The 23,223-nt window shown below is 53.0% G+C and overlaps 11 protein-coding genes across 13 annotated transcripts; 6 read left to right on the top strand and 5 right to left on the bottom strand.

The window, feature by feature from the left end:
• Positions 1-821: 821 nt before the first annotated feature.
• Positions 822-1,802, bottom strand: CKM354_001099800 (mRNA splicing protein YJU2; the record flags this gene model as incomplete). The annotated part of the gene is made up of 1 exon (XM_044806473.1): positions 822-1,802. The coding sequence occupies one exon, from the start codon at positions 1,800-1,802 to the stop codon at positions 822-824; it is 981 nt and encodes a 326-aa protein (XP_044662408.1).
• A 368-nt stretch (positions 1,803-2,170) lies between these two features.
• CKM354_001099900 (anaphase promoting complex subunit CDC16) lies at positions 2,171-4,079 on the top strand (the record flags this gene model as incomplete). The annotated part of the gene is made up of 2 exons (XM_044806474.1): positions 2,171-2,267; positions 2,326-4,079. The coding sequence occupies 2 exons, from the start codon at positions 2,171-2,173 to the stop codon at positions 4,077-4,079; spliced, it is 1,851 nt and encodes a 616-aa protein (XP_044662409.1).
• Positions 4,080-5,282: 1,203 nt separating this feature from the next.
• Positions 5,283-7,675, top strand: CKM354_001100000 (uncharacterized protein; the record flags this gene model as incomplete). Of its 2 annotated transcripts, XM_044806476.1 has the most annotated exons (3): positions 6,022-6,131; positions 6,209-6,719; positions 6,773-7,675. In XM_044806476.1, 3 exons carry the CDS (start codon positions 6,022-6,024, stop codon positions 7,673-7,675), a joined length of 1,524 nt encoding a protein of 507 aa, XP_044662411.1. The 2 variants fall into 2 exon arrangements, with proteins under 2 accessions (XP_044662410.1, XP_044662411.1); XM_044806475.1 differs by having other exon boundaries at positions 5,283-6,719.
• A 667-nt stretch (positions 7,676-8,342) lies between these two features.
• On the bottom strand, positions 8,343-10,119 carry CKM354_001100100 (uncharacterized protein; the record flags this gene model as incomplete). The annotated part of the gene is made up of 2 exons (XM_044806477.1): positions 8,343-9,550; positions 9,642-10,119. 2 exons carry the CDS (start codon positions 10,117-10,119, stop codon positions 8,343-8,345), a joined length of 1,686 nt encoding a protein of 561 aa, XP_044662412.1.
• A 610-nt stretch (positions 10,120-10,729) lies between these two features.
• Positions 10,730-11,897, top strand: CKM354_001100200 (uncharacterized protein; the record flags this gene model as incomplete). The annotated part of the gene is made up of 2 exons (XM_044806478.1): positions 10,730-11,303; positions 11,356-11,897. 2 exons carry the CDS (start codon positions 10,730-10,732, stop codon positions 11,895-11,897), a joined length of 1,116 nt encoding a protein of 371 aa, XP_044662413.1.
• Positions 11,898-12,346: 449 nt separating this feature from the next.
• Positions 12,347-13,759, top strand: CKM354_001100300 (uncharacterized protein; the record flags this gene model as incomplete). Its single annotated transcript, XM_044806479.1, has 2 exons — positions 12,347-12,985; positions 13,040-13,759. The coding sequence occupies 2 exons, from the start codon at positions 12,347-12,349 to the stop codon at positions 13,757-13,759; spliced, it is 1,359 nt and encodes a 452-aa protein (XP_044662414.1).
• A 280-nt stretch (positions 13,760-14,039) lies between these two features.
• CKM354_001100400 (TATA-binding protein-associated factor TAF6) lies at positions 14,040-15,395 on the bottom strand (the record flags this gene model as incomplete). Its single annotated transcript, XM_044806480.1, has 1 exon — positions 14,040-15,395. The coding sequence occupies one exon, from the start codon at positions 15,393-15,395 to the stop codon at positions 14,040-14,042; it is 1,356 nt and encodes a 451-aa protein (XP_044662415.1).
• A 480-nt stretch (positions 15,396-15,875) lies between these two features.
• CKM354_001100500 (uncharacterized protein) lies at positions 15,876-17,505 on the bottom strand (the record flags this gene model as incomplete). Of its 2 annotated transcripts, none has more annotated exons than XM_044806481.1 (4): positions 15,876-15,989; positions 16,041-16,994; positions 17,052-17,248; positions 17,307-17,505. In XM_044806481.1, 4 exons carry the CDS (start codon positions 17,503-17,505, stop codon positions 15,876-15,878), a joined length of 1,464 nt encoding a protein of 487 aa, XP_044662416.1. The 2 variants fall into 2 exon arrangements, with proteins under 2 accessions (XP_044662416.1, XP_044662417.1); XM_044806482.1 differs by having other exon boundaries at positions 15,876-15,995.
• Positions 17,506-18,801: 1,296 nt separating this feature from the next.
• On the top strand, positions 18,802-20,066 carry CKM354_001100600 (uncharacterized protein; the record flags this gene model as incomplete). The annotated part of the gene is made up of 4 exons (XM_044806483.1): positions 18,802-18,852; positions 18,907-19,183; positions 19,328-19,973; positions 20,024-20,066. 4 exons carry the CDS (start codon positions 18,802-18,804, stop codon positions 20,064-20,066), a joined length of 1,017 nt encoding a protein of 338 aa, XP_044662418.1.
• Positions 20,067-21,016: 950 nt separating this feature from the next.
• On the top strand, positions 21,017-21,847 carry CKM354_001100700 (uncharacterized protein; the record flags this gene model as incomplete). Its single annotated transcript, XM_044806484.1, has 1 exon — positions 21,017-21,847. One exon carries the CDS (start codon positions 21,017-21,019, stop codon positions 21,845-21,847), a length of 831 nt encoding a protein of 276 aa, XP_044662419.1.
• A 267-nt stretch (positions 21,848-22,114) lies between these two features.
• CKM354_001100800 (uncharacterized protein) lies at positions 22,115-23,118 on the bottom strand (the record flags this gene model as incomplete). Its single annotated transcript, XM_044806485.1, has 2 exons — positions 22,115-22,778; positions 22,829-23,118. 2 exons carry the CDS (start codon positions 23,116-23,118, stop codon positions 22,115-22,117), a joined length of 954 nt encoding a protein of 317 aa, XP_044662420.1.
• Positions 23,119-23,223: the final 105 nt, after the last annotated feature.

Here is a 23,223-nt window from a genome sequence, read left to right on the forward strand (position 1 = left end):
ACTCGAGAGAACCTCTGCGATTTGTGCAAAGGAACGCAGAAGATTGCTCGACCAGGTTGCAAATCTCATTGCAAAGCATATGTAACAATAGTGGCTTTCGTCTATTGACTATCACTACTCAAGACTCACATCATTCTTGGTCTTCCTCTCCCTATTTGCATCCAGCAAATGTGCGCCGATCATGCTCGTCACCACGACACAGGACACGATTCTCCACAATAGTCGCAGAGTGAGTGGTTGTCTGTCTGGTGCTGTCCACAGTCTTTGCGGCCTGGTGGGTTGATATTCGATGCTTCAAGTATCGGATTCATTTCACGAATCGGAGCAGTCGTAGATCTGAAATACCACAGATTGAACGCTGCTAGAGTTCCTGTGCTCGGTGACGGCAATATCGACGTTGTCAGACAATGTGCAACCCTCCCCGTAATGGACGGCCGGGCCGGCATTCGCCTCTCTACTGCTGTTAAAATAAGCCGTGTCCATGGCGAATCAGCAAGACAGACCACTCTGCTGCCCTCTGACGAATATTTGGATATCGGGGATCAGGCTTTTCTTCGCAGACCGAAGCCTGCGCGCGAAGCGTGCGACTGACAGTTCTGCTCCCCATGCACAGTGCAACTTTGCGGAGGAGCGTAGGTGTAGGTCCATCGTGGGTCTGCGACAAGTGCGAAGAGACCGTGAGGGTTTGTCATCATTGGTTTGTCATCATTTCGTGCGTCCATGGTCTCGTAATGCCAACGTGGAAAGTTGATGATTTTGGATAAGAAAGAATCTAATGCTGCGGTTGCAGTCTTGGCTGAGGCATGCACGAAAGCTTTTCATCAGTCGGAATCGGAGTCAGAGCCATAGTCGACGAGCGACAGTCCCACGCCCAGCTCCACATGCTTCCCGGGCAGATCATTCGCAGTTACCGGTCGGTCCATTAGCGGGTCCGGTTGCGGGGCCACTGGCTTCGATACTGGCTCAGGAGCGGGCGTGGGCGCAGCTGGTTTCTTCAATATGCCCTTCTTGATTCCGAGGGCACTTCCGAAATCCTTCTTTGGCTTTGCGATCCGCTGAAATGTAGGTAGAGCTGGGGGTGGCATTGCCGCGCGATCGGTGTCAACACTTCCACTGGCAGCTGAGGATGCCTCTCCGTCTAAATCTTCCTCTCCCAATCTCCTCACCCTCTCGCCCGTGCTGCTTTGGAAAGCCATCCTGGCTTGCTCTTCCAGCTCCCTCTCTACCCTCTCAGCTTCCTCGTCAACCTTTGGTGTGGCGACTGTGCTGATGCCATCCTTGCCCACCCTTTCTCGCGCGGCGTTCCGATGCCTCACATCGTCCAACGCGTCTGCGATTGCCATCTCTGTCTTCGCATCCAGTGTCTTCTTCTCCAGCTCCTTCATGGCGTCGCGATTCTCTTCCTCTTCTGCAATGCGATCCAGCCTCTCTTCCTCCGTTTCCTCTGCCAGCTTCGCCTCTCGCCAAGGCTCAAAGTTCCGCTTCGCACCCCTCTCACACGTATAGTCCATATTCTTGGGGTCGGTCTTGAACGTGATTTCGGCAGAGCATCGCGTACATCGGATATAGAATCGAAAGATGGTGATCGCATAGTATTTCTCCTCGGTCGTCTCTTTCCGAGCGTTGAACTTTCGGCCCTTGTAGATGAATTCGCCACATGAGGTACATTTCATGCTGAACGGAGCCATCAAGCGCACAGTCTGCACTTTTGGACCAGTCTGCTTCGGCCCTCGCTTTCGTTCGAGCTTGGAGGGGTCGAAGTCGGGTGGGTAGTATTTGGTGAGCACCTTTCGTTCAGACATGGTGGGCGACGGCGATCAATCAAGATCAGTGGTGTCGTGTGCGGCTTCGTCGCCTGGTTGGAGTGGAGGTTGGTGGTGAAGTCAGAGGACAGGATGTAGGCAGGAAGGATAGGCACACGAAAGAGTTGACAGGGGTCGGTGCTGGGTCCGTTCGACAGCCCCACTCTGACGCGAGCTAAAGTGCAGGTGCCGGTCGCGTCAACAAAGCAGCAGTCGCGAGTCGCTCGACTTTCTTTTCGCTAGGTAAGTTGCAATCGCAGTCGCGCGCCTGCCGTATGCCTACATTCTCAGCACGCAGTAGCGATACCAATGCATCTCAGTATAGCAGCTAATTAGCGAAGCGCAGCAAACGACAAGCAACACGCAGCATGGAAGCGTATCTGCGCAGCTGGCGAGAGGATGCTCTGCATCGACACCAATTCGACACGGCCATCTTCGCTGGCGACAAATTGCTGGCACTGACGGGTATGCTTCTCTTTCTGCGCCCATAGCGATCGAAGACACAACTGATGCGCCGTGGTAGACTCGGATGAAGACGCCTACGCTCTGGCCCAAATACACTTCTCCGCCGGAAACTACACACGCGCTCTCGCCTTTCTGTCGCGATCAGAATTGCTGCAACGATTACCTGCCTCACGATACCTCGCAGCACACTGCTACATCCACCAAGGAAGACATGATGAGGCTTTGTCACTGCTAGGCGAGAAGAATCCGGTACATTTGGCGACAACCGCAGATGCTCAACGCAGAAAGCTGCAGCATATCAGCAATGGTCTGGCCTCAAAACAACATGCCAAGTCCAAGCTACCGAGTCGAACGGATCGAGTCGACCGTAGCGCGGAACGAGATTTGGAGGATGCGAACTCGCTGCGGTATGAGGCTGGCATGTGCTATCTAAGAGGGTTATGCTATGCGAAGCAAAATGCGTTCGATCGCGCAAAGGAATGCTACAAGGATGCTGTACGGATAGACGTGCAATGCTTTGAAGCCTTCGACCAGCTGGTGAAGAATTCGCTCATGAGCCCTGGAGAGGAGTGGGATTTCCTCGATAGCCTGAATTTCGACAGTATACATGCCGAGCCTGGAGACGGTGCCGCAGCAGAAGCAGCAGACTTTACGAGGAACCTGTACTCAACACGCTTGTCCAAGTATGCACGGCCGGACGAGTTCGATGCGGCGATCGAGACTTTGTCAACGCACTACAAACTGTCTCAGAATCCTGACATTCTGCTGGCGAAGGCCGAGAAGCTCTTCACCGCATCGCGATTCCAGGTTGCCGTCGACCTTACGAACCAAATACTGGAAACGGATCCATACAACTTCGCTTGCATACCCCTCCACCTGTCGCTTCTCGCCCAACTCAATCATACGAATGCGCTCTTTGCCATTTCGCATGAACTTGCAGACACGCATCCCAATGAGCCTTGCACATGGCTCGCTGTGGGTACCTACTACTTGAATACTAATCGAATACCCGAAGCACGATCATATTTCTCCAAGGCCAGTCTTATGGATCCGCACTTTGGAGCCGCTTGGATCGGCTTCGCGCATACATTTGCTGCGGAGGGCGAGAGTGACCAAGCAATTGCCGCGTACAGTACTGCTGCGCGGTTGTTCCAAGGCACACATCTTCCTCAGCTATACCTTGGAATGCAAGAAATAGCTCTTGGAAATCTGGCGATAGCGCGAGAATACTTAACGGCAGCGTTCGGATTATGCCAAAGGGATCCTCTCCTCATCAACGAAATTGGTGTTTGCTGCTATATGGAGGGCGAATTCGATAGCGCCATTGACCACTTCAACCTTGCACTGCAGATCTCGATCGACAATGAGGCACCGCAGAATCAGTACACGAGTACACGCCTTAACCTGGCACACGCATTACGAAAGGCTGAACGATTTCACGAAGCTCTTGAGCAATTTGAAGAAGTTATCCGTCTCGGACTGCGAGATGCGGCCGTATTTTCCAGCAAAGGATTGGTTCTTCTCGAATTGGAAGACGCCTTTCAAGCCACCGTAGCACTGCACGAAGCTCTCGCCATCTCACCGCAAGACCCTATTGCTACGGACCTCCTTAACAGGGCGCTTCGACAAATGGAAAACCAAGGAGTGTTGGGCGGAGCGGACGAAGAGATGTGGGATCAAGGCATCGCGACCAAAGTTCACCAACTGCGAGCTGGGCGAAGTGCGGGCTCGAGAAGACGAAGAGTCATACGGCAGCCCGAAGACAGCATGGAGCTGGATGGTGCAAGCAGTAGCCGAGTTTCGGCTACATAGCATGAACCGAGACCGGCAGATACTGAGCAACGCAGTCTACACGCAGCCAGGAACCGTAGGAATATCACGATCCAGGAATTTGTGCTACGGCTTGGAAACGAGAGACAGTCTACCTTTCAGGAAAACAGAGGCCGGCGAATGTGAAATTCCATGCTGCACACGGGGGACTGACGACCACGATACGAAGAGGTTTGCATTTCAGCGAAAATTGGACATGGAATGAGAGAGGGACTTCGTGCGCGCCACGGTAGATCTCGATGAACTGTACAGCACAATTACAGCCCGAGTGGCTCTATGATACCGCATTCGATGCACACATTTCCAACAGAGAATTCGACTGCTGTGATAGTGGTGCTGCTGCTGTAGGTGAGGTTTGAGTACCGGTGACTGTGCGCTATGATGTATGTAGACATCCTCCGCTGCGTCGATCAGAGTGCATTGGCTTCCTTCACCTAGCATCCCAGACTAGGCCTGGATAGGCGCTGGGCGTTGGATGGAAGCTGTGGCACATGCTGGCCAAGCCGCCCTGCGTCAGCGTTGCATGCCAAAGAGTGGTTCAGGATCGTTCGCGGGGCTTTCTCCCAACCTCACATGTCTCTCATCAAGTCATGCTAGCACGCCTGCACTGCGATACCTGCTGCTGATGACGTCTCTGGCCAGCAGGCAGCGAGTCGTGTCGACTGCTGGTCGCAGCGGTGACGACCCCTGCATGACCGACACACCCGGCCGCCCGCCTCAAGCTTTGGGCGCGAACAGCTCTTCCGCGCTCCGGCTGCATACAGACGCGTGAGGGCGGAGGTGAGGAGCACGGCTCGGCGGCGGCGACGGTGGTAGGTGGAAGGGGTAGAGGAAGGATGTATCCCCTCCCATGCCCCGGTCACAACGGTAGGTGAAGTTCTTGGTTGTTGTCGTCGATATCAAATCTTCCTTCGTCAAGCACAGACGCCGAGAGCACAAGCACGAGCACCATCGTGCAGCTAAGCGACCAGGGGGCCTTTCCAAAATCTGCCGCCGAAGTCCCACCAGCAAACAGCAACACGCGCAGTGTTTGCCCACGCGCTACTTCCTGAGATACCGCCACATCACTTCACCGCAACGACCTCGCCTCGAGCATCTTCCTCACCCATCCTCACCGGAATATCCTATTCCCTCCCTGTGTGAATCCCATCCCGACGATCCTGCGTATACACACACCTACCAAGCATGGGCAATTTAATTTCGACACCGGGCGTTCCCAAGGAGAAGCTCCACGAGGTCGAAGAGAAGCTCAAGGCCAGCAACGCCGACATTGAAAGCAAGAAGAAGGAACTTGCCGCCAAGGAAAAGGAACTCAGCGAGTCCCGCTCCAAGTCGGACAGTGCAAGCAAAGAGGTTGCCGAACTAAAGAAGAAGGTGCAAGAGCTTGAGAGTCAGTTGGCCAATTTCGAAGCCGAGAAGCAGGCGGCGATCCAGAAATTGCAGCAAGACTTGCAGAACAGCACCAAGGGAAACGATGCCCAACGACAGGCGCTCGAGCGCGTGTCTCAGTCTGTCACACAAGAGCGAGACCACGCGCGCAATGAGCTGAGAGCGGTGCAAGAGAAGCTGACCACGTTGGAGACGAGCAACAAGCAGCTTGAGCAGGAATCCGCTGCTGCCAAGAAGGAGTTGGAAGAAGCCAAGGCCTCGCGGGAGCAGTTGGAGACCAGCCTTAAGGCCGAGCTCGCCTCATTCCAGGCCCAGCTGAGCGAGACCACCGAGAAGCACAGCGCTCTCCAAACGGAGAAGGCCAGCTTGGAGACCGAGCTCAGCAACGTCAAGCAGGAAGCTGACTCATCGCTTGCAGCTGCGAAGAAGGATCTTGCAGAAAGCCAGGAGAAGATCGCCTCTCTGCAATCGTCCAGCGAGACTTCGGTCAAGGATTCAGAAGCCAAGCTCGCAGCCGCTCAGAAGCAGCTCGAGGATGCACAGGCGAAGCTCGCCGAAGTTCAGAAGAACGCCGACGCTGCTAACAAGGCTGCTGAAGATCGCCTCGCGACAGTTCAGAAGCAACTTGCCGCATCACAAGAAAAGGTCTCTCAACTCGAGCAGTCCAACACCAACCTCAAGAAGACCTCCGAGGAAGGCGCAGCCGCTGCCCAAGAGCTCAGTGATTACCAGAACAAGCTTGCCGCACTGCAGAAGGAGCACGAAGAGCTCGAGAATGCTTCAAAGGCCGAGATCCAGGCTGCGAAGAAGGACTTCGAAGCTGCCCGTACAGAGAAGAACAGCTTGCAAATTTCGCATAACAGGCTATTTGAGGAGAACTCTGCTCTGAAGGCTTCCTACAAGGCTGATGAAGAGAAGATCAAGAGCTTGGAGTCGAAGGGCTCGCAAGAGGTTGAGAAGCTGAAGAGTGAGATCGCGGAGCTGAAGCAGAAGAGTACAGGCTCTGAAGAGCAGAGCAAGAAGCTGCAAGCCGAGCACCAAGCTGAGCTGGAGAAGGTGAAGAAGCAGGCTGATGATGCTCTGGAGAAGGTCAAGGCTATCGAGAAGGAGAGCGCAGATCTCAAGAAGAGCCAGCAGGAAGCAGAAAGCAAGGTTGAGGATCTCAAGAAGCAGGCCGAAGAGAGCACAATCAAATCCAGCAAGGCCGCGGAGGAGCTGAAGGCTGCGCAAGAAGTGAGTTCCATCCGATGTCTTCTTAATGATAGTGGTTTACTAACGTTGCACAGGAGAAGTCCACGCTCACTGCCAAGGTCGCTGACCTCGAGAAGGGTTCTGCCGCCGCTGCTACTGATCTACAGACCAAGCTCTCAGCAGCCGAGAAGGAGATTGAGACCGCCAAAGCCGACGCCGCGGCTGCGTCCAAGAAGGCCGAGCAACTGGCCGAGGTTGAGAAGAAACTACAGACAGCTGAAGCGGCAAAGGCCGATGCAGAGAAAAAGGCCGCTCAGCTTGCTGAGACCGAGAAGAAGCTCGCAGACGCAGAAAGCGCTAAGGCTGAGGCAGAGAAGAAGGCTGCGCAGCTGGGCGAGACGGAGAAGAAACTGGCTGACGCTGAAAGTGCTAAGGCGGAGGCTGAGAAGAAGGCCGCCCAACTCGCAGAGACTGAGAAGAAGCTGGCAGATGCAGAATCCGCCAAGGCTGAAGCCGAGAAGAAGGCTGCACAGCTCGCAGAGACTGAGAAGAAGCTGGCCGACGCAGAGAAGGCGAAGGGAGAGGCTGAGAAGAAAGCAGAGCAGCTCGCAGCGACAGAGAAGAAGCTCGCAGACGCAGAGTCAGCCAAGGCTGAAGCTGAGAAGAAGGCTGCACAGCTCGCAGAGACTGAAAAGAAGCTCGCGGAGGCTGAGAAGAAGTCCGAACAACTCGCCGCAGCAGAGAAGAAGCTCGCAGACTCAGAGAAGGCCAAAGCCGAGGCTGAGAAGAAAGCCGAACAACTATCAGCAGCGGAGAAGAAGCTCGAGGAAGCTGAGAAGTCCAAGGCTGAGACAGACAAGAAGCTCGCAGAGCTCGAAGCCAAGGTTCAAGCGGCCGCCGAAGTGAAGAACACCACAACCGAGAAGAAGGAAGAGGAGGCGGCCAAGACCAATGGCGTGGACGAAGCCGCTCAGCCTGCCGTCAGCGCTGCAGCATAGTATTCTAACATTCCCAGACCATTCTCACCCAGGCCGCGACCGACCTGAGAAATGACCAAGAAAAGAAGGAGGCTAGTGTCGACCCAGAAGGAGGAAGGAAGGAAGGTTGAACATAATTCTGCTACGTTGAATATGCGTATACCCTTTGGCTGTTGTTGTTGAGTTTTTGTTGCATTGTTTGTTATTCGGACTTGCGCGTGGCATGGCATGGCATGAGCGTTTTGCGTTTTGCGTTGGCTTGGGCTACGATCGCACGAACTGCATTATGACTACGCGGAGGAGCGGTATCTTGGGGAGGATTGGAACACACAAAAATTCTCACGACTCTCTGATGATGCACGGCCGCTTAGCTTGCTAGTTTCTAGTTCTCTTTTTAATTTCCTTGATGTGCCTGTCGTCTTGTGTGTAGAAGACGAAAAGAATCGATCATTTTGACTGTGTGCAACTTGTGCAGAGTATTCTTCGGAACTTTCAATTGCTTTTGGTCTGCTAAGCCAAGTGGTATGAAACGGAATGAAGCCAAAGAAGACGCTACCGAAAACGCCGAGCATGCAAAACTTCTGCCTCGTGACCCCAAGTCATGGTCGAATCGTGTCGCTCCTACTTCGCCAATACTCCTCACATTCGTCTAGATCATGCATATCGTATCCTCGCCGCCTCTAGTCGCTCATGCCATAACCCTGTAGATCGGATACTCATCCCCTGCGGCCAACGGCACGACTCCGAAGCTGACATACGAATCAATATTCTCGGGCTCCAGCGCAGCAAGCGCCAACCCAGCATTCTTCTGCCTCGTGCTAACCAAGAAACTTCCAGCTGGAAGTTCAACATTCTTGGTCGTTGACTTCGTGGTAACAGAAGCGAGAACTGCGCCTTCAAAATATGCTGCCTCCGTGAAACCTGCTGTTTCGATTGTGAGAGCTTCGACCGGGCCGCGGAAAGCTTGGTCGAGGGTCTCGACTTCTAGACCAGAAGCTTCGAGTCGAGGGATGAGATCTTTCCAGCCTTTGGGAATGAGGTAGGCTTCTGGTCTCGCACGAGTGAGGTTCGCGATTGTGGGTGTTGTGGCGAAGAATGCTACGGGGACTTGTTGCAATTCGCCGGTTTCGTGGTCGATTAGTGTCCAGTTTCTTAGTGTGGCGTTTTGTGGGTTGTCTGTGATGACGATCTGATCGTTGCTTTGTACGAAATCTTCGATACTTTCTTCCACGACTTGGCGGATTTCAGCTGCGTTGGTGATGGCGGTGTTGATCGTTGCTTCGAGCAGGGCCAGCCCAGTTGCGGTTCGTCGGGCGAATTCCTGGTCGGCGATGCCGATTCCTCGTGTTTCGAAGAGGAAGACGATTGCTTGAGAGAGTCCCATGGAGTTTCTGCCGATTTTGGCGTCGCTGCCGGCTTCTTGGAGCATGATGGTGGAATTGCGGGTATCTCCATCGGATGCTCCAGTCGCGTAGGGCTCCCATCGGAAGCCTTGTTTCTCAAGGTGAGAGGCGATTGCTGGAGCAAAGACTTCTTCAGACATGTTGCGGATGCTGACATGGATGTTCAGGTTCTTCGCTGCGCTGAACATAGCGTCTGCGCCCGGTACGTAGCTTCCACTGTAGAGTGTGTTTGCGCCGTACTCATGCAGATCGACAGCAATATGAGGAGCAAAGTCCGAGAACGTCTGCTTGATGTCTCGTGACTGTTGTCTGGCGAGCTTTGTGTGATCGCGGTTGGGGTCAAAGTTGCTGGCGTAAGTTCGCTGGAAATAAGCCACACCGTCTGGGTTGTATCGAGGGAGAACCATGATGTCTGCATTTTGCAAGATCTGGTTCGTCCAAGTCTGGTTCGCGTTCATCTTGCCGAGCAAGGCCATAACTGCTTGGTCACCACCTGGACGATCGTCAGTCTTACTCTTCACAACTGCTCCAGATTGACCTTCGCATCTGTATCAGGGGCCAAGAATGCTCCATGAGAGGCTCACCTGGTTCATTGCCGTGTACCCCGCCTTGAATCCATATTCTGAGCTTGTCGTTCGCTCCACTACTTTGCGACTGATCTGTCGTGATGTTCCCACTCCAGAGAGGGTTCGAGACATTTCCACCTGACGGACTGTAGGTGAAATTCGGTTGTTGCCCATTCGTGAGGAGGATATAGGGAAAGTCACGGCCTTCCTCGCTCTCATATTCGACCGGCGAATACTTGATCCAGGGATTTCGATCCGCAAGCGCTTGAATATAGACATCCAAGATCACCTGACTGGTAGGACCGGCTGTTCCGTTCGAGAATCCTGGTGGAATAGTATCATTCTTGATAAATGCTGGCGAGATCAATTTGATCCCAGGATCCGGGAAGTTCTTCTCGACTTGTGGCGGATCGTATTTGACAGGTACCCAATTGTTTCCATATTGAGTGGCGGATGCCAGTCCGAGTACCAGAGATAATGAAATTGACGTATACATCTTCAACCGCCTCTCATGAAGAGTCCAACCAGGGACGAAAGTGGATGTGGCCCGGCTGCTGCTTTTGTGCAGCAGAAGTGAAGGGCAAAGTCCCGCTTCGCTTGATCGCTCGCTGCAAGAAGCACAACTCCATTGCTCCAACTCGGTATTTGTTCAGGTAGAGTGGGTACGGCCGATAGCCGGCGTACTTGGTGAATTGGTATACTCCGAACGATTTGGCCGACGCTATTCTTGGCAAGATTCATCCACCTAAACATCCCTGCTGGGCGCTTTCGGCGAGATTCCAAAACGCACGACTCCAGGAAACAGAGTCCTCCGCCATAATGATCTTCGTGCACTTGCTGTCAAGTGATGTTCTACTATGTAATGCTGCAGAGTGCTGATGTAGGAACACGAGCGCCACTTACGAGATGCGTGTCTGACTGTAGATCTTGGCTTTTTCTTGCCGACTTCCTAGAGAGGCATCGCCTGGTCCTTTTATCAGCTTGGCATTCCTAGCCTGCCACGCGACGATGCATGCATAAATATGTGCCATAGGTCACGTCGGCCGAATATACCGACCAGACTGTGACAACATACACTATTTTTGCAATCACAAGTCTCACCGGCAATGAGGCTCAGCTCGACGTCCATAGCATGGCTGGCCGCTATCGCCCCTACGGTACGGGCCAGAACTGAATACACCGGGGATTCGTTCCAAGGCTATCCAATCATCTCATCTTTGGATGTGAATGATGTTCCAAGCAATCAAGTGTCTCGTTTCTGGCTGTCTCCTGGGGCTGGACAAGGTGGCTTGACATATTTCTTGCCAATATTTGTTGCACGAGGGACCAACGAATCGCTCGAGACTGGCCGAAAACTGTCGTTCTCTGCGTCCATTCATGGCGATGAGCTGAACCCGGTGGCAATCGTCCAAAACATATTCAGAAGGCTCAATGAGACTGTTGCTGCCGGCGACTTCAATGGCACAGTCATCGGACTGCCGACACAGAATCCACAAGGAAATTTCATGAACCAAAGGAATTTCTTCACGAGTTCATCAAATGGATTCTTTGTCGACCTCAACCGCAACTTTCCAGGACGAAGTATCGAGGAGGGTGGCAGTTTGATCCAGTCTTACACTTCGGCAATTTGGAATAACATCTGGGGCAACACCTCAAATGTCGATATCGCCGTGGACTTTCGTGAGTATTACAGGAACGTGTTTCAGACGCAGCGATGCTGACATATACTCAGACACTTTGAGCACCGGCTCTCTCGGTCCACTGTGGTGTTATGCTGACTACGGCTTCGAAGGCGTGCAGCGCATTGCGGAGCTTCTGCAGCCAGACATGATCAAAATTGATCCTGGTGAGCCTGGCTCGATAGAAACGACATGGGTCCAAGCCGGGGTACCAGCCATCACGGTCGAGACCGGACCAGCCAACAACTGGAACCGCACTTTGATTCAGCGCACTGTTGACTTTGCCTTCCGCTTGATGGATGATCTCCAAATGACCGGTGGCGAGGTTCCTCAGCCCGATCTGTCTCAGACCTTCATCGCCACCAACTTCACCAACCCGCGAACCAACTTCAGCGGCTGGATCGATATGGATATCGCTGTCCTAGACGACGTTGTGGAAGGCCAGACCATTGGCCGTGTGTACAATAGCTGGGGAGATGAGCTGCAGGAGCTGACATCGACTGTCAACGGGCGAGTCTTGACGGTGCTGATCGACCCTGCTGTCGAGGCTGGAGCGAGTGTCGCCTCGATTGGCTACAATGCCACGAGCGAGTAGGCAGTGGTCGATAAGGATGACCATGGAGTATCGGCCTCCATGGCCGGCTTATTCATAAGCTGCAAGTGCAGATAGAGCAAAAAGGCTATGACATCACTTTTGACGGGTATGTAATGCTAGCAGATAGCGTCGCCGCATCAGAGTCGTCGTTCTGCGACAGAGATGCATCTTGTGCCGATGACCTGAAATCCAGAGGGTTGTTGATGAAGTCGAGCAAGGACGTGAGGCAAGAACCCTAACTGACTACTAAGAAAAACTGCCAAGATTTTTCTGCCGGGATCTCTTTCCTCTCCTAGCATAGGCTCAATCCAGTCACCGTTTGCATGCTGACCAAAGGGCGTACATGTCGTGAAGTGTCCCTCCGATAGCTTGCAATCGTCGTTCTCAGGTTCATAGATACTTATTCCCGGTGTTTGTCTTCTTCCAAGCAATCTCCACTTCACACAGCAATGGAGGTAGCACAATGTCAGCAACCTGTGAGCAGCGGGAGCTCCATCGAACTCGAAAGCCGACCTGTTACATCTTCCGGCGACTCGATTGATATCGTGCTCTCGCCCAGTCAAGTCCAAGATGCTCTGCCACCCACAGACGAAGGCCGGAATGCCTGGATGGCACTATTCGGATCCTTTTTGAGCAACGCGACGATCTGGGGCTTTGCCTTGTCCTATGGTGTCTTGCAAGAATACTACACGACCAACGAGCCATTTGCATCGAAACCAGGAGGTATCGCTGCTATTGGAACAACATCCACAGGTATCATGTATCTGACGATGCCGGTATTCCTGGGCGCCTTCCAGAAATGGCCGCGGGCGCGTCAATATTCACTCTGGGCGAGTCTCCCACTCGTAGCAGTTGCTTTGATTGGAGCTTCCTTTTCGAACACTGTTCCGCAGCTTATTGTATGCCAAGGTATCATATACGCTTTTGCTGGAAATGCGTTGGTGATGCCAACACTGAACTACGTCAATGAGTGGTTCGTGCGGAAGAAAGGTCTTGCGCTGGGCATCTCTATTGCCGGAGACGGCGTAGGCGGGGTGGTGATGCCGTTGCTGTTACAGGCTATGCTTTCTGCAGTCGGCTTTCGATGGGTGAGTCTGGTCGATGCCAATTCAGGACGATTGATGCTGAGCTATTGTGTCTAGACACTGCGCATCGTTGCAGCCATCATCTGCACATTATCCGCGCCGCTCATTTTCATCCTGAAGCCCCGTCTGCCAATTTCTGCGACCCATGTGGCACCTCCTGTGCAGACATCGTTCCTGCGACACCGCCTCTTCTGGGTCTTGCAATTTTTCAATGGCATTCAAGCACTAGGATACTTCTTGCCAATGAACTATCTTCCTACAATTGCGGAAGAGTTCGGCATAGGCCGCACTCTTGGATCCTTGACCGTCGTCCTGATCAACGTCGGAGCAGTGATTGGCTGCGTTGTCGTCGGCGCACTTGTCGACAGGTTCAACACAATGACAGTCATGCTCGCTGTGAGCGCTCTTGCTGGTGTGTCAGTACTGATAATCCTGGGCTTCACAGTTGCAGTGCCTCCGCTCTTCATCTTCTCCGTCGTGTACGGATTAACTGCGTCGGCATACTCTTCGCATTGGGGCGGGCTGATCCGAGAAGTGCAGAAGAAGCACGAGGGCACAGACGCAAACCTCATCTTCGGTCTCTTGGCTGCTGGTCGAGGTGTTGGATCCATTATTTCCGGGCCCCTTTCCGGTTCACTACTTAAGGATAGTCGGATCTGGGACGACAATGCAGCATCTGCTTATAGCAGCGAGTACGGTACAATCATCATCTTCTCTGGCTGTACTGCGCTGCTTGGGGGCGGCAGCTGGTTTATGAGGAAGGCTGGCGTCATCTGAGACGGAATCTGGAGAGAGCATACCGCATATCTGAGTTGATCTTTTCCAGACGACAACGAACGTTGCGCGAATAGTCGGTTGGCTGGTAGCAAGGATTTCGTGTGGACAAGGGTGACGATTTTCTCCTGTGAAGTATATCATTTTCCCCGCATCTTTGCAGCACATTCTCTGCATGCGCATGCAAACTGCTACAGCTGCGTACCGTGCCCCAACGCCGCGCTAATTGTCATGACCCATATACAAGAGCATCTTCTCATCACAATGTGGTATTCCGAATGCTTCAGAGTTCAACTTCCTTCTCCAAAACAGCATTAACGAGTGATGGCCGCTCCTTAGCCAACACTGCCTGCGCGACAGCCTCGCCGAGAAGCTCGTTCAGTCGCTCCTTTAGCGCAGCGCCCTCAGGGTGCCCATTGGTCTGATTACCATGCCCAACAGCATCCTGCTCTAGGGTCTCGAGTGCTCCAACGATTGCTTCCACCACTTTCTCTGCGTGCGGTCGCTTTGCATCGTCTTTGAGTCCTTCCTGTAAGTGTACGTCGTATGCCTTCAGGTGAGGTAAGATCAGCTGTCTCACGCCTGCTGGTCCGGCTATGTCTCTCAAGGCATTGATCGCGCCGTAGTGTGTTCCAAAAGGCTTGTGAGAGTCAAGGAAGTGTTTCATGCAGGATCGTGCTATCCGCGGCTTAAGTGTGGAGGAGCTATCGCCAAAGTCCTTCGCGATTTTCGAAAGCAGACTGCTAGAGAACGATCGCAGCACAAAATGTGCATCGCTTTGGTCTTTTGATGAAGCGCCCAAGTGCTTGCCGAGAACGCACGTCAGGATCGAGGGTATCAATGAAGATACATATGGCGCGATGTAAAGGCTCGGATTCGAGAGAAGCGACTCCACCAGCCGCATGCTCTGCAGGAGGATGAATAGTGACTTCATATTGTGCGTGACCTTGTCCGCCACAAATTGTATGAAGTATGGCACCAGCTGATGCAAGCCCGGATCTGATCTGAGTGAAGCCAGAGCTGCTGCTTGATATTCAACATTCTCTTCGTCCAGAATAGCGGCACATATCCGCTCGAAGTACAGTTGGAGCTCCTTCGACAGTACATGCTTGACGAGTGGCTTAACTGCAACGTTGTCATTGCCGCTGAGCGCAACCAATGTGTTGGCATTCTGCCCTTTTCCTGCCAACTCTTGCCCTCGCTGATCTGCTTGTGTCGGGTTCTGCGGTATACTAGGCTGCACGCCTTCCACGGCTAACCAGTGGCCTGTAAAGCTGATCTCGCGCGGCACTTTGGGCAGTGGGGCATTGATCAGCTTTTCGAAATCGACTTCCTCGTCTTCCACGTAGAAAAGTGGCTGGCCAGGTCCTATCGAGGCTTCACCGAAGCGCAACGGTCGCGTGGATTCGTATCCGTAAAGCGGCTCGACGTCGAGCACTCGTAGCGCATGTGAGATGTCCTGAGTGGTGAGTGTCGTCCGTTTCGCATGTCGCATGAACTTCAGCGCCTCTTCCAACACCTGGCTCATGCGGTATTCCACGTCTCGCGCTAAGTGCTCTGCGACATCGCGATGCAGCGACGCAATGCCCACCGACTCGGCCACATCTGTGACATTTTCTGGGTTCCAGACAGATGCCATCTTCCCATCTGCTGTTGCGCCTTGCGCGCTCGGTGTCGTGACTTCGCGGCCAGTAGATGTTGAGTTCGGCGATGTTACCGAATGAATGTTTTCCGCGGGCGCGCAAAGATCGAGGACAAGTCGGCAGGTTGAGAAAGGTTGATGTTGTCGCAGTGCTTCACGTCCAACCTCAGTTGAAGCTCTGGGCGACGTGACTGCCGCGGCGGCTGACAAAAGTCGTGGCAGATTTGCTTTGCTGCCTTACTCAACTACAACGGACATTCACCAACAGATGTTCGGCAAAAGATGAAACACATGCGCACGAGCTAGCTATCTGGCAATGATTCTCACGTTACCGCGCAGAAATTTTGTTGGCGTTTGGCGCAAGTGAGCTGTCAGAGAATGAAGTGATCGTTGTAAGGCAATATATGGTGCCAATATGCATCATCTCTCATACATTGTGGTATCTTGTAAATGTAAATGCAAATCATTCATAAGTCATTACTCCCGTGCGGTGAACACCAAATTCATGTTCTTTTGCTGGTGCACATTATGCAAAACATCATCGACTGCTCGCATGGGATCCGCCATTGCGAAATCGAAATTCCTCATTATCTGATACTGTCAGCCAAGTTTCGGTACAATGACGAAGGTCAGGCAACTCACGGCAACAATTGTCTTGTGCAACTCTATCATGGCAATGTGCTTCCCAAGACAGAGGTACTTGCCAGACCCGAACGCGACTTCCACGGTCTGCATCCGCTTCCGCCGGAGGGCATCATCACCTTCCAGTAATCGCTCGGGCCGGAAGAATGAGGCATCATCTCCAAACACGTCCTTTCTCCTCATGATGGCGGCATCGCACCCGGCTACAGTGGATCCCTCCGGATAGAAAACACCGTTGAACTCGTCGCCACCGACCGGCGCACACTTCTCCTTCAGGCCAAACAAGGGAGGGAATAACCTGATCGTCTCCCAGATGACGACCTTGAGATATTCCAGCTTTAGCACATCCGGGTATCTGACAGACGCGTTCTGCCCCAGCACGCCATCGATCTCTGCGCGCAGCTTCGCATATACGCGGGGATTACCAGCAAGGGAGAAAATAGCACATCGCAAAATCGTTGCAGAAGAATCAGTTCCGGCCATGATCTGGAGAAAAGCTTCACATTCGCACTGCACTTGGGAAAGTCCTTTGTTCACAAAGTGGCCAAGCATGTCCTTCCTAGGTTTTGCATCGGGTCCGTACCTCTCCGACACAGCCTTGTGGGCAAAGGCAAGCGCAGGGCCAATTCCATGTTTATCCGTGGTCTTCGGTGCAGCGAGAGCCTGGACCCAATCTTGGCTGAGCAGCCATCTCACCGAGCTGTGGTTAGCGGTAAGGCCTAGGATCAGAGTAAAATCGTCCGAGGTTTGGCAGTAATCCCATTTGTCTTCATCGGCAGCCATGAATCCAAACGGGCGTCCAAAGGCCACCGTGCTTAGAACATCCAGGACAAAATATCGGACCTTGGGGGCAAAGTCAACGACTTTGCCTTCATGTTTCCGGATGAGTCCAATGAACTCGCCAACTTGGGAGTCGATATCAGGCTCAAGCGTGTTGATGTCGCGGCCGTTATACTGCAAGCTGGTCAGTCACACCGTCCTCGCCATCACCGAGCAACTCCGACGACGCACTCCGCCAGCTTCCTTTGCCTTCAAGTCCACATGCGCCTCTTCATTGCGCGTCGAGAAAACGTTGTCTTGCCTCGGGTCCATCCGCATAGCATCGTACCATCCTGATCTCGTCCACCTTGAGCCGGGCGCATTGATATGACGAATCAGTTCCGCATCGTCGGTAACGAGCAAGTCATGGCCTATACGCGCCGGGGATCCTTTCAAATCACGTCAGCTCATTACCTGTCACTCTGTTTGAGACGTGAGCTCGTATACCATATTTCTCCAGGGCTGCAACTTGGGCGTGAGGAAGAGTGCCTCGACATTCTTTCCAGAAGAGCCAGAATCGTGAAAAGCTGGCGAGCGGTGGTCCTTTGAACAGGCGCAGTCGGCGGTAGCTCAAGACTGAACCCACTATGTAGTACACCGCCAGCAGCGTGACAGCTGCAACTGCGATTCTGGATAGTAGAGCCATACTGTCGGTATGTGTGATCAGTCCCAAACGAAACCCGGCCAATCGAGCTTAGAAGAAAGCGACGACCCTGGTACTACAGAGCACGCGAAGCCCCGAGCCAGCTCTCGTTGTGCAGCTATGCGGGCCTGCAGGATCTTATCAGCTCTGCAAAGCGGCCATGGCGAAAGCAAGTCAAGCAGTTGAGAACGAAAAGAAAATACCTTGGCTCCCGAATGACAGATATACGCGAAACCACGGGCTTGCTTGCTGGATGGAAGACAAGCGAGACCACATGGCCGTGCTTGCGTGCCAATCGCAATCTGATTTGGAGGGTTTCGCCCGATCTCCTGCAGATACCGAACGGGAAAGGACGTTATTGACTGTGCCGATATGCAACGGCCGCAGACTCTGTAGGATCTGACAGAAGTGGGGATCGCAGTTAGCGTGTGTTATCACTTGTGCAATGCAAAGCTAGCAGATAGTCTCTGCATGTCCACGCAACTTGACAGTGAGCTAAGATGCACAGCAGTACGAGGCATCGAGCAGCGTTGCAGAGCCTGCCCAATACCACTGCTTCTGTCGATCTTGAGCTGGATGGATCGGACAGGCCGCTTCTTCCAGAGCCGCATATCGCCATGGAAGGCCTAGCGAGAGCAGTCTTCGTAAATTGACGTATTGCAGGTAAGCGAGGATTTATCTGCAGAGTAATCATCAGCGGAAAACGACATCCCCATGCCATCTGAGACACTATAATTGGTGGATCGTGAGGCAGATCGGCTTCGAACGCAGATTCGACAGTCATTCGCACCCGGTCTGGTGGATGATGATGCTGCTGCCAGAGACGAAGGTTGCGTGTCTCCTACTGATCTTGATGCCCGCTGCGCCCGCATCATCGACTACTGCAGGTCGAAAGGTTGACCCTCGGCAGCTGGCCAACAAGGTCTGCCACTTTTCCGCGGGGAGAACCAGGAAGCGCACGCCATCTCGGTAGCCGTGGAGCTAGCCACACATCGGGGGTCCATCCCGTCGACGCCGCCGCCAACGCGCACGAACCTCTTCTCGACTCCACGTGGTTCGCGTCGCACAGATCGCTAGTGCTTGCGGTTGTGCAAGTGAGAAGACCCGCTCTGGACCATGGTCCACGGCGTATATTCTTGCACATCTTTCTCTGTATTGCCTTCCGGCTCGGTCTCATGCACCGCGCTTCTCTACTTGCCGATATCCGATCTCATTGACGGTTTGTAAGAACTCTGCTGCCCTCGCTCTCACACATGTGCACATATCCTGTCGAGCGAGAGAGGACATTGCTTGCGACAAATGGATCAACATGGCGGAGCGGACGTGGAACTGAACGATGTTAATGTCGAGGTATACTCGTGTGTTCTTCTCGGACCACCATCCGGTCGACTGACATCGTGACAGGCGCGGGACGCCGATTCCTTTTCCGACGACTCTGGCTACGAAGAAGGAACCCTTTCGACAGCCTCTGTGGCGTCCAGCATATTCGACTATGAAGAAGAAAACGGCCGAACGTATCATGCTTTTCAACGAGATAAGAAGTATGCGTTGCCCAACGATGAGTCAGAACAGGAGCGAATGGACATCACGTACCATAGCATCCGCCTCACCCTCGAAGAAAAGCATTGGCATTGCCCGATTCAGCGTCCTGGTATGATCCTCGACGTGGGGACAGGGACAGGTACGTCAAGCCGTTGCTAGAGAGAAGCATCACTTCGTCTAAACTGAAGATGGAGTATCGCCACCAATTCGCTACGGAAAGAACAAATTTCGATCTCATTTCCTCGTCTGAGACACATATCTCCCTCCCACTAACCTCTCCCAGGAATCTGGGCCATCGATGTCGCAGACGACCATCCAAGCGCTCAAGTCATTGGGATCGATCTTTCCCCCATCCAACCCACCGCCGTCCCGCCCAATCTCGAATTCCAAGTCATGGATGCCGACGAAACGTGGACATTCAGCCAAAGGTTCGATTTCATTCATACACGTCTCATGAACGGTTTCTCCCTCAAATCATGGGACTTCTTTTTCGAGCAAGCGTGGAAAACTCTCGAGCCTGGTGGATGGGTCGAGAACCAAGAATTCGATCTTCAATTCGCTTCAGATGATGGTACTATGCCGGCCGATGGCGCGGTGCAGCGTTGGATCGATTTGTGGCAGGAGGGAATTTCGAATTTTGGTTTGACTGGGAGGTGTTATCCGGATGTGATTAAGCAGAAGATGGAGGCGGCGGGGTTTATTAATTGTACTGTGAAGGCTTTTAAGATTCCTGTTGGGCCGTGGCCAAAAGATAAGAGGCTGCGGCAGGCTGGTTTGTTGTTTCTCATTGGTCTACTAGAAGGTTTGAGCGGGCTGAGTGTGAGAACGTTTACACTTGGTTTGGGGTGGAGTGTGGAGCAGATGGAGGTTTTACTGATGGAAGTGAGAAAAGAGTGGAAGAAGAAGGCTATTCACAGTTATTGCCCTCTGTGAGTCATTCACCCTTTGAGAGGTCTCTCTACTCGGCTAACGTTTGCAGGTACATTGTGTATGGTCAGAAACCATATGACGCTGCAACATGAGAAGAAGCATTAAAAAATATCGACAGCATCTAAGATGAAGAATTACTCAGCGAGCATTGTATAGGAGTACAGACAACAGAGATGGTCGCCGGCGACTCAGGATTGAACAGATGACGGGAACAGCGTGTGGATCGATAGAACAGAAGTGTAAAGAGATGGATCATGCAATTACTAGAGAGCACTGATAGCGCTGCAGACGTTGCTCAATTGACAGCTCACTGGCATGCGATGGCAAGAGATTGCACCGTTCGCTGGCTTCATTTCAAGATCAAGATTGTCAACCATGTGGACAAGTACTTGACAGCAGACGCCTGTTCTGAGTGAATTCAGACCGGCTGCGGGATCCTGAGGATTCCTTGCTTTGGCCCATAGCACTCGGGTGACCAAATGATGGCTATGGGCGTAAAGCCCGGCTGCTCAGCTTCACGAGGCATCGCGGCTTACCTCTCTGGAGTAATTGAAGCCCAGTTGCTCTTGCAGCCTTGGTAGGTCCTTCAACGTAGTCGCTGTAGGCGGGGCCGTGATTGCATTCAGAGAGCTGACCCGGGATCTGAGAGTGCACGCGGAGAAAATAATCGACCGAAGGCCAGACGTCTATCTGCTGTGCTCCTGTCGCTAAGAGGCACAGTGAGGTTTCTTGCTGGCGGCGTACTGCATCGCATATCCTGACGTCACTTGGCATTGGTGATCGACATGACATGAAGGACCGGACCCTATAGTGGGCAGACGGTCTTTTCTGAAAGACCGAAACAGCATACTTCTGCGGTTCACCAACAACGTGCGACGCAGAGATGGCAGTAGGATAAGAAGAGTGTAAGTCAGTAGGTGATTCTTGTTCTCCGTCCCTAGCAAAGATATCACTTCTCGAAGTCGCAACACAACTTCACATTGACCTCTAGACAACCACCGGTAACACACACGTCTCATCACAGTACAACAAGTCAACCAACATGGCCAAATACACCCTTTGCGGTGCCACAGGCGCAACAGGGCGTGCAATCCTGCACCATCTCCTCTCCAACCCACCACAACCACAACAATCCTTCCAGGATCAAGAACCCTTCACCCTGAACATCTTCCTCCGCAACAAACAAAAACTCCTAACCCAATTCCCCACCCTCGAATCCTCTCCTCCCTTCACAACAGAAATTTTCTCCGGCAGCAACAAAGACACAGCCATTTGGAAACAAGCTCTCTCCAACACAGACGTAATTCTCATGTGCATCGCCACCAACGACAGCACAAAAGGCATGACGCTTTTCAGCGACACCGCACATGCCGTAATAACCGCACTCCGCGAATTGAAATCCGAACAGGGAAAAGAATACAAAACACCTACTATCCTAATTCTTCGAGCTATCACTTTAAACAAAATTTTTAATCCTACCCTCGACAAACCCGCCATCCTATTCTTCGCGTTGAGATATCTCTACGATGCGATGATGGAGTCAAATCAATTGTACGAGACTGCAGCGAAGGAGAACCCAGGACTGCTAGATATTGTGTATGTGGATCCGCCAGCTATTCATGATGAAGAGGGATTGGGAGGGCCGACGGGTTATAGACTTGACGTGGAGCCTCCGACACAAAAAGGAGCAGCCGATGTGAGGCATGATGTATCGTATGCGGATTTGGGAGTGGCGTATTGTGAGATCGCGAGGAGGAGGGAGGAGTTTCTGGGGAAAGGGGTTGTTATTACGGCCACCGGACAGGTGAGGACGACTTGGGGGAGAAATATTTCGGGTTTGGTGAGTGGGATGGTGGGGAGGGTTTGGGGTTGATGGACTGATATGTGTAGCGGTCGATGGAGGGCGGTCGTAAATCGGTATGCCAGCGAGCTCGTGAGGCGCCAAACGGCAAGGTAGCACATCAGAAATGAGGCATGTCATCGAGCCACTCGTGGTAGCTCATCTTTCGTTACTTTACAGCCCGCAGTACATCAGCGGATCTATTGATTCTTTCTACGAGAACGTACCTCGTGGGTTGTTGATGCTCTTGGTCCCTGCCTGGATAGCAAAGGCCGGAAGACGGAGGTCTGCCATGCTTGTCTACCACATACTTCCTGCTGGCAAACTCGACTTCAAACGCCCATTGCCCGGGCTGCCACGACCTCTTTCGTACAGCCATTTGTTGTTCAACCCCACACTCGCACGCTTCTCCTTCGTCGGTGTCTCAATTCTCCCAATAGATTCGAACCCGCTGATGTCAAGCGGTGAATTATTGCTGAGAGCCGTGTAGCTCAGCCTCCGCCTCTCTCCTCCGCTTTCACTGAAGCTTTCACCAAGCAACGATTTCCCACTCTCCGTCCTTCGTAATTGGTTTCCTTGCGCAGGAGAACCCCATAGTGAGTTTGATCCCGATCCGCTCATTCGGAAGCTGCCATTCGCATCAATGGGCGTGCCTCGTCCTGAAAGTGGCGAGTTACCGCGAGTCGCGTTCAAGCTGCTGCTCCTGCTCGTAGGCGTATTAGAACGCGAGAATCGCGGTGGTGTGACGTATTGTTCCTTCTCTTGCGGTGTCGCGGGACGTGTCATGGGCGGAAGGCCTAGGAGCTTGCGCTGCTGAGGTGTGAGGGGAATGTCTTCGCAGGCGTCGGGTTTCCGCCAGAGAGGAAGGGTTGCTATTGCGATATTCAGGGTCATGAGTGCCTGGAAAGTCCAGACCGCATATCGTGGGTATGGGTATGCTGCAGCGAGCCAGCTTGTGGGGAATCTACTAAAGTGTTAGAGAGGATCGCCGGAGCCAATTGACGTGCGACTGACATGAGGAAGAGGACATTGGGCGTGTAGAGCGACAGAATGATCAGCACGGAGCTGACCAGGATGCTGGTGACATTGCTGCTGTCGAAGTTGGTCGCATTCCGTCGCCGGATGACCTCGTCCATTCTGGGGTGTGTCCACTGTCCATTTTGTCGCGCGGGAGTCGAAGGCTGCTGGGTAGTATCCTTCTTGGGAGTATTGAGGATGGGTAGTGCTTTGGCAATTGCAGAGGGTCTCCCGGTCGAGGTCTGCGACACGGACTGCGAAGTGGTTGCCAATGCCGTCGACGACATGACTGCTGTGTGTTAGTGCCTGTGGGTTAGTATGCGCGTCGTCGTCGGATGTCGCTCAATCCATTGTACAGAGTGGTCGGTATTCGCGAAGTCATCAACGAAGCG

The sequence above is a fragment of the Cercospora kikuchii genome (assembly GCF_019650295.1).
Source record: "Cercospora kikuchii DNA, contig_00007, whole genome shotgun sequence".
NCBI classification, from domain to species: Eukaryota; Fungi; Ascomycota; class Dothideomycetes; order Mycosphaerellales; family Mycosphaerellaceae; genus Cercospora; species Cercospora kikuchii.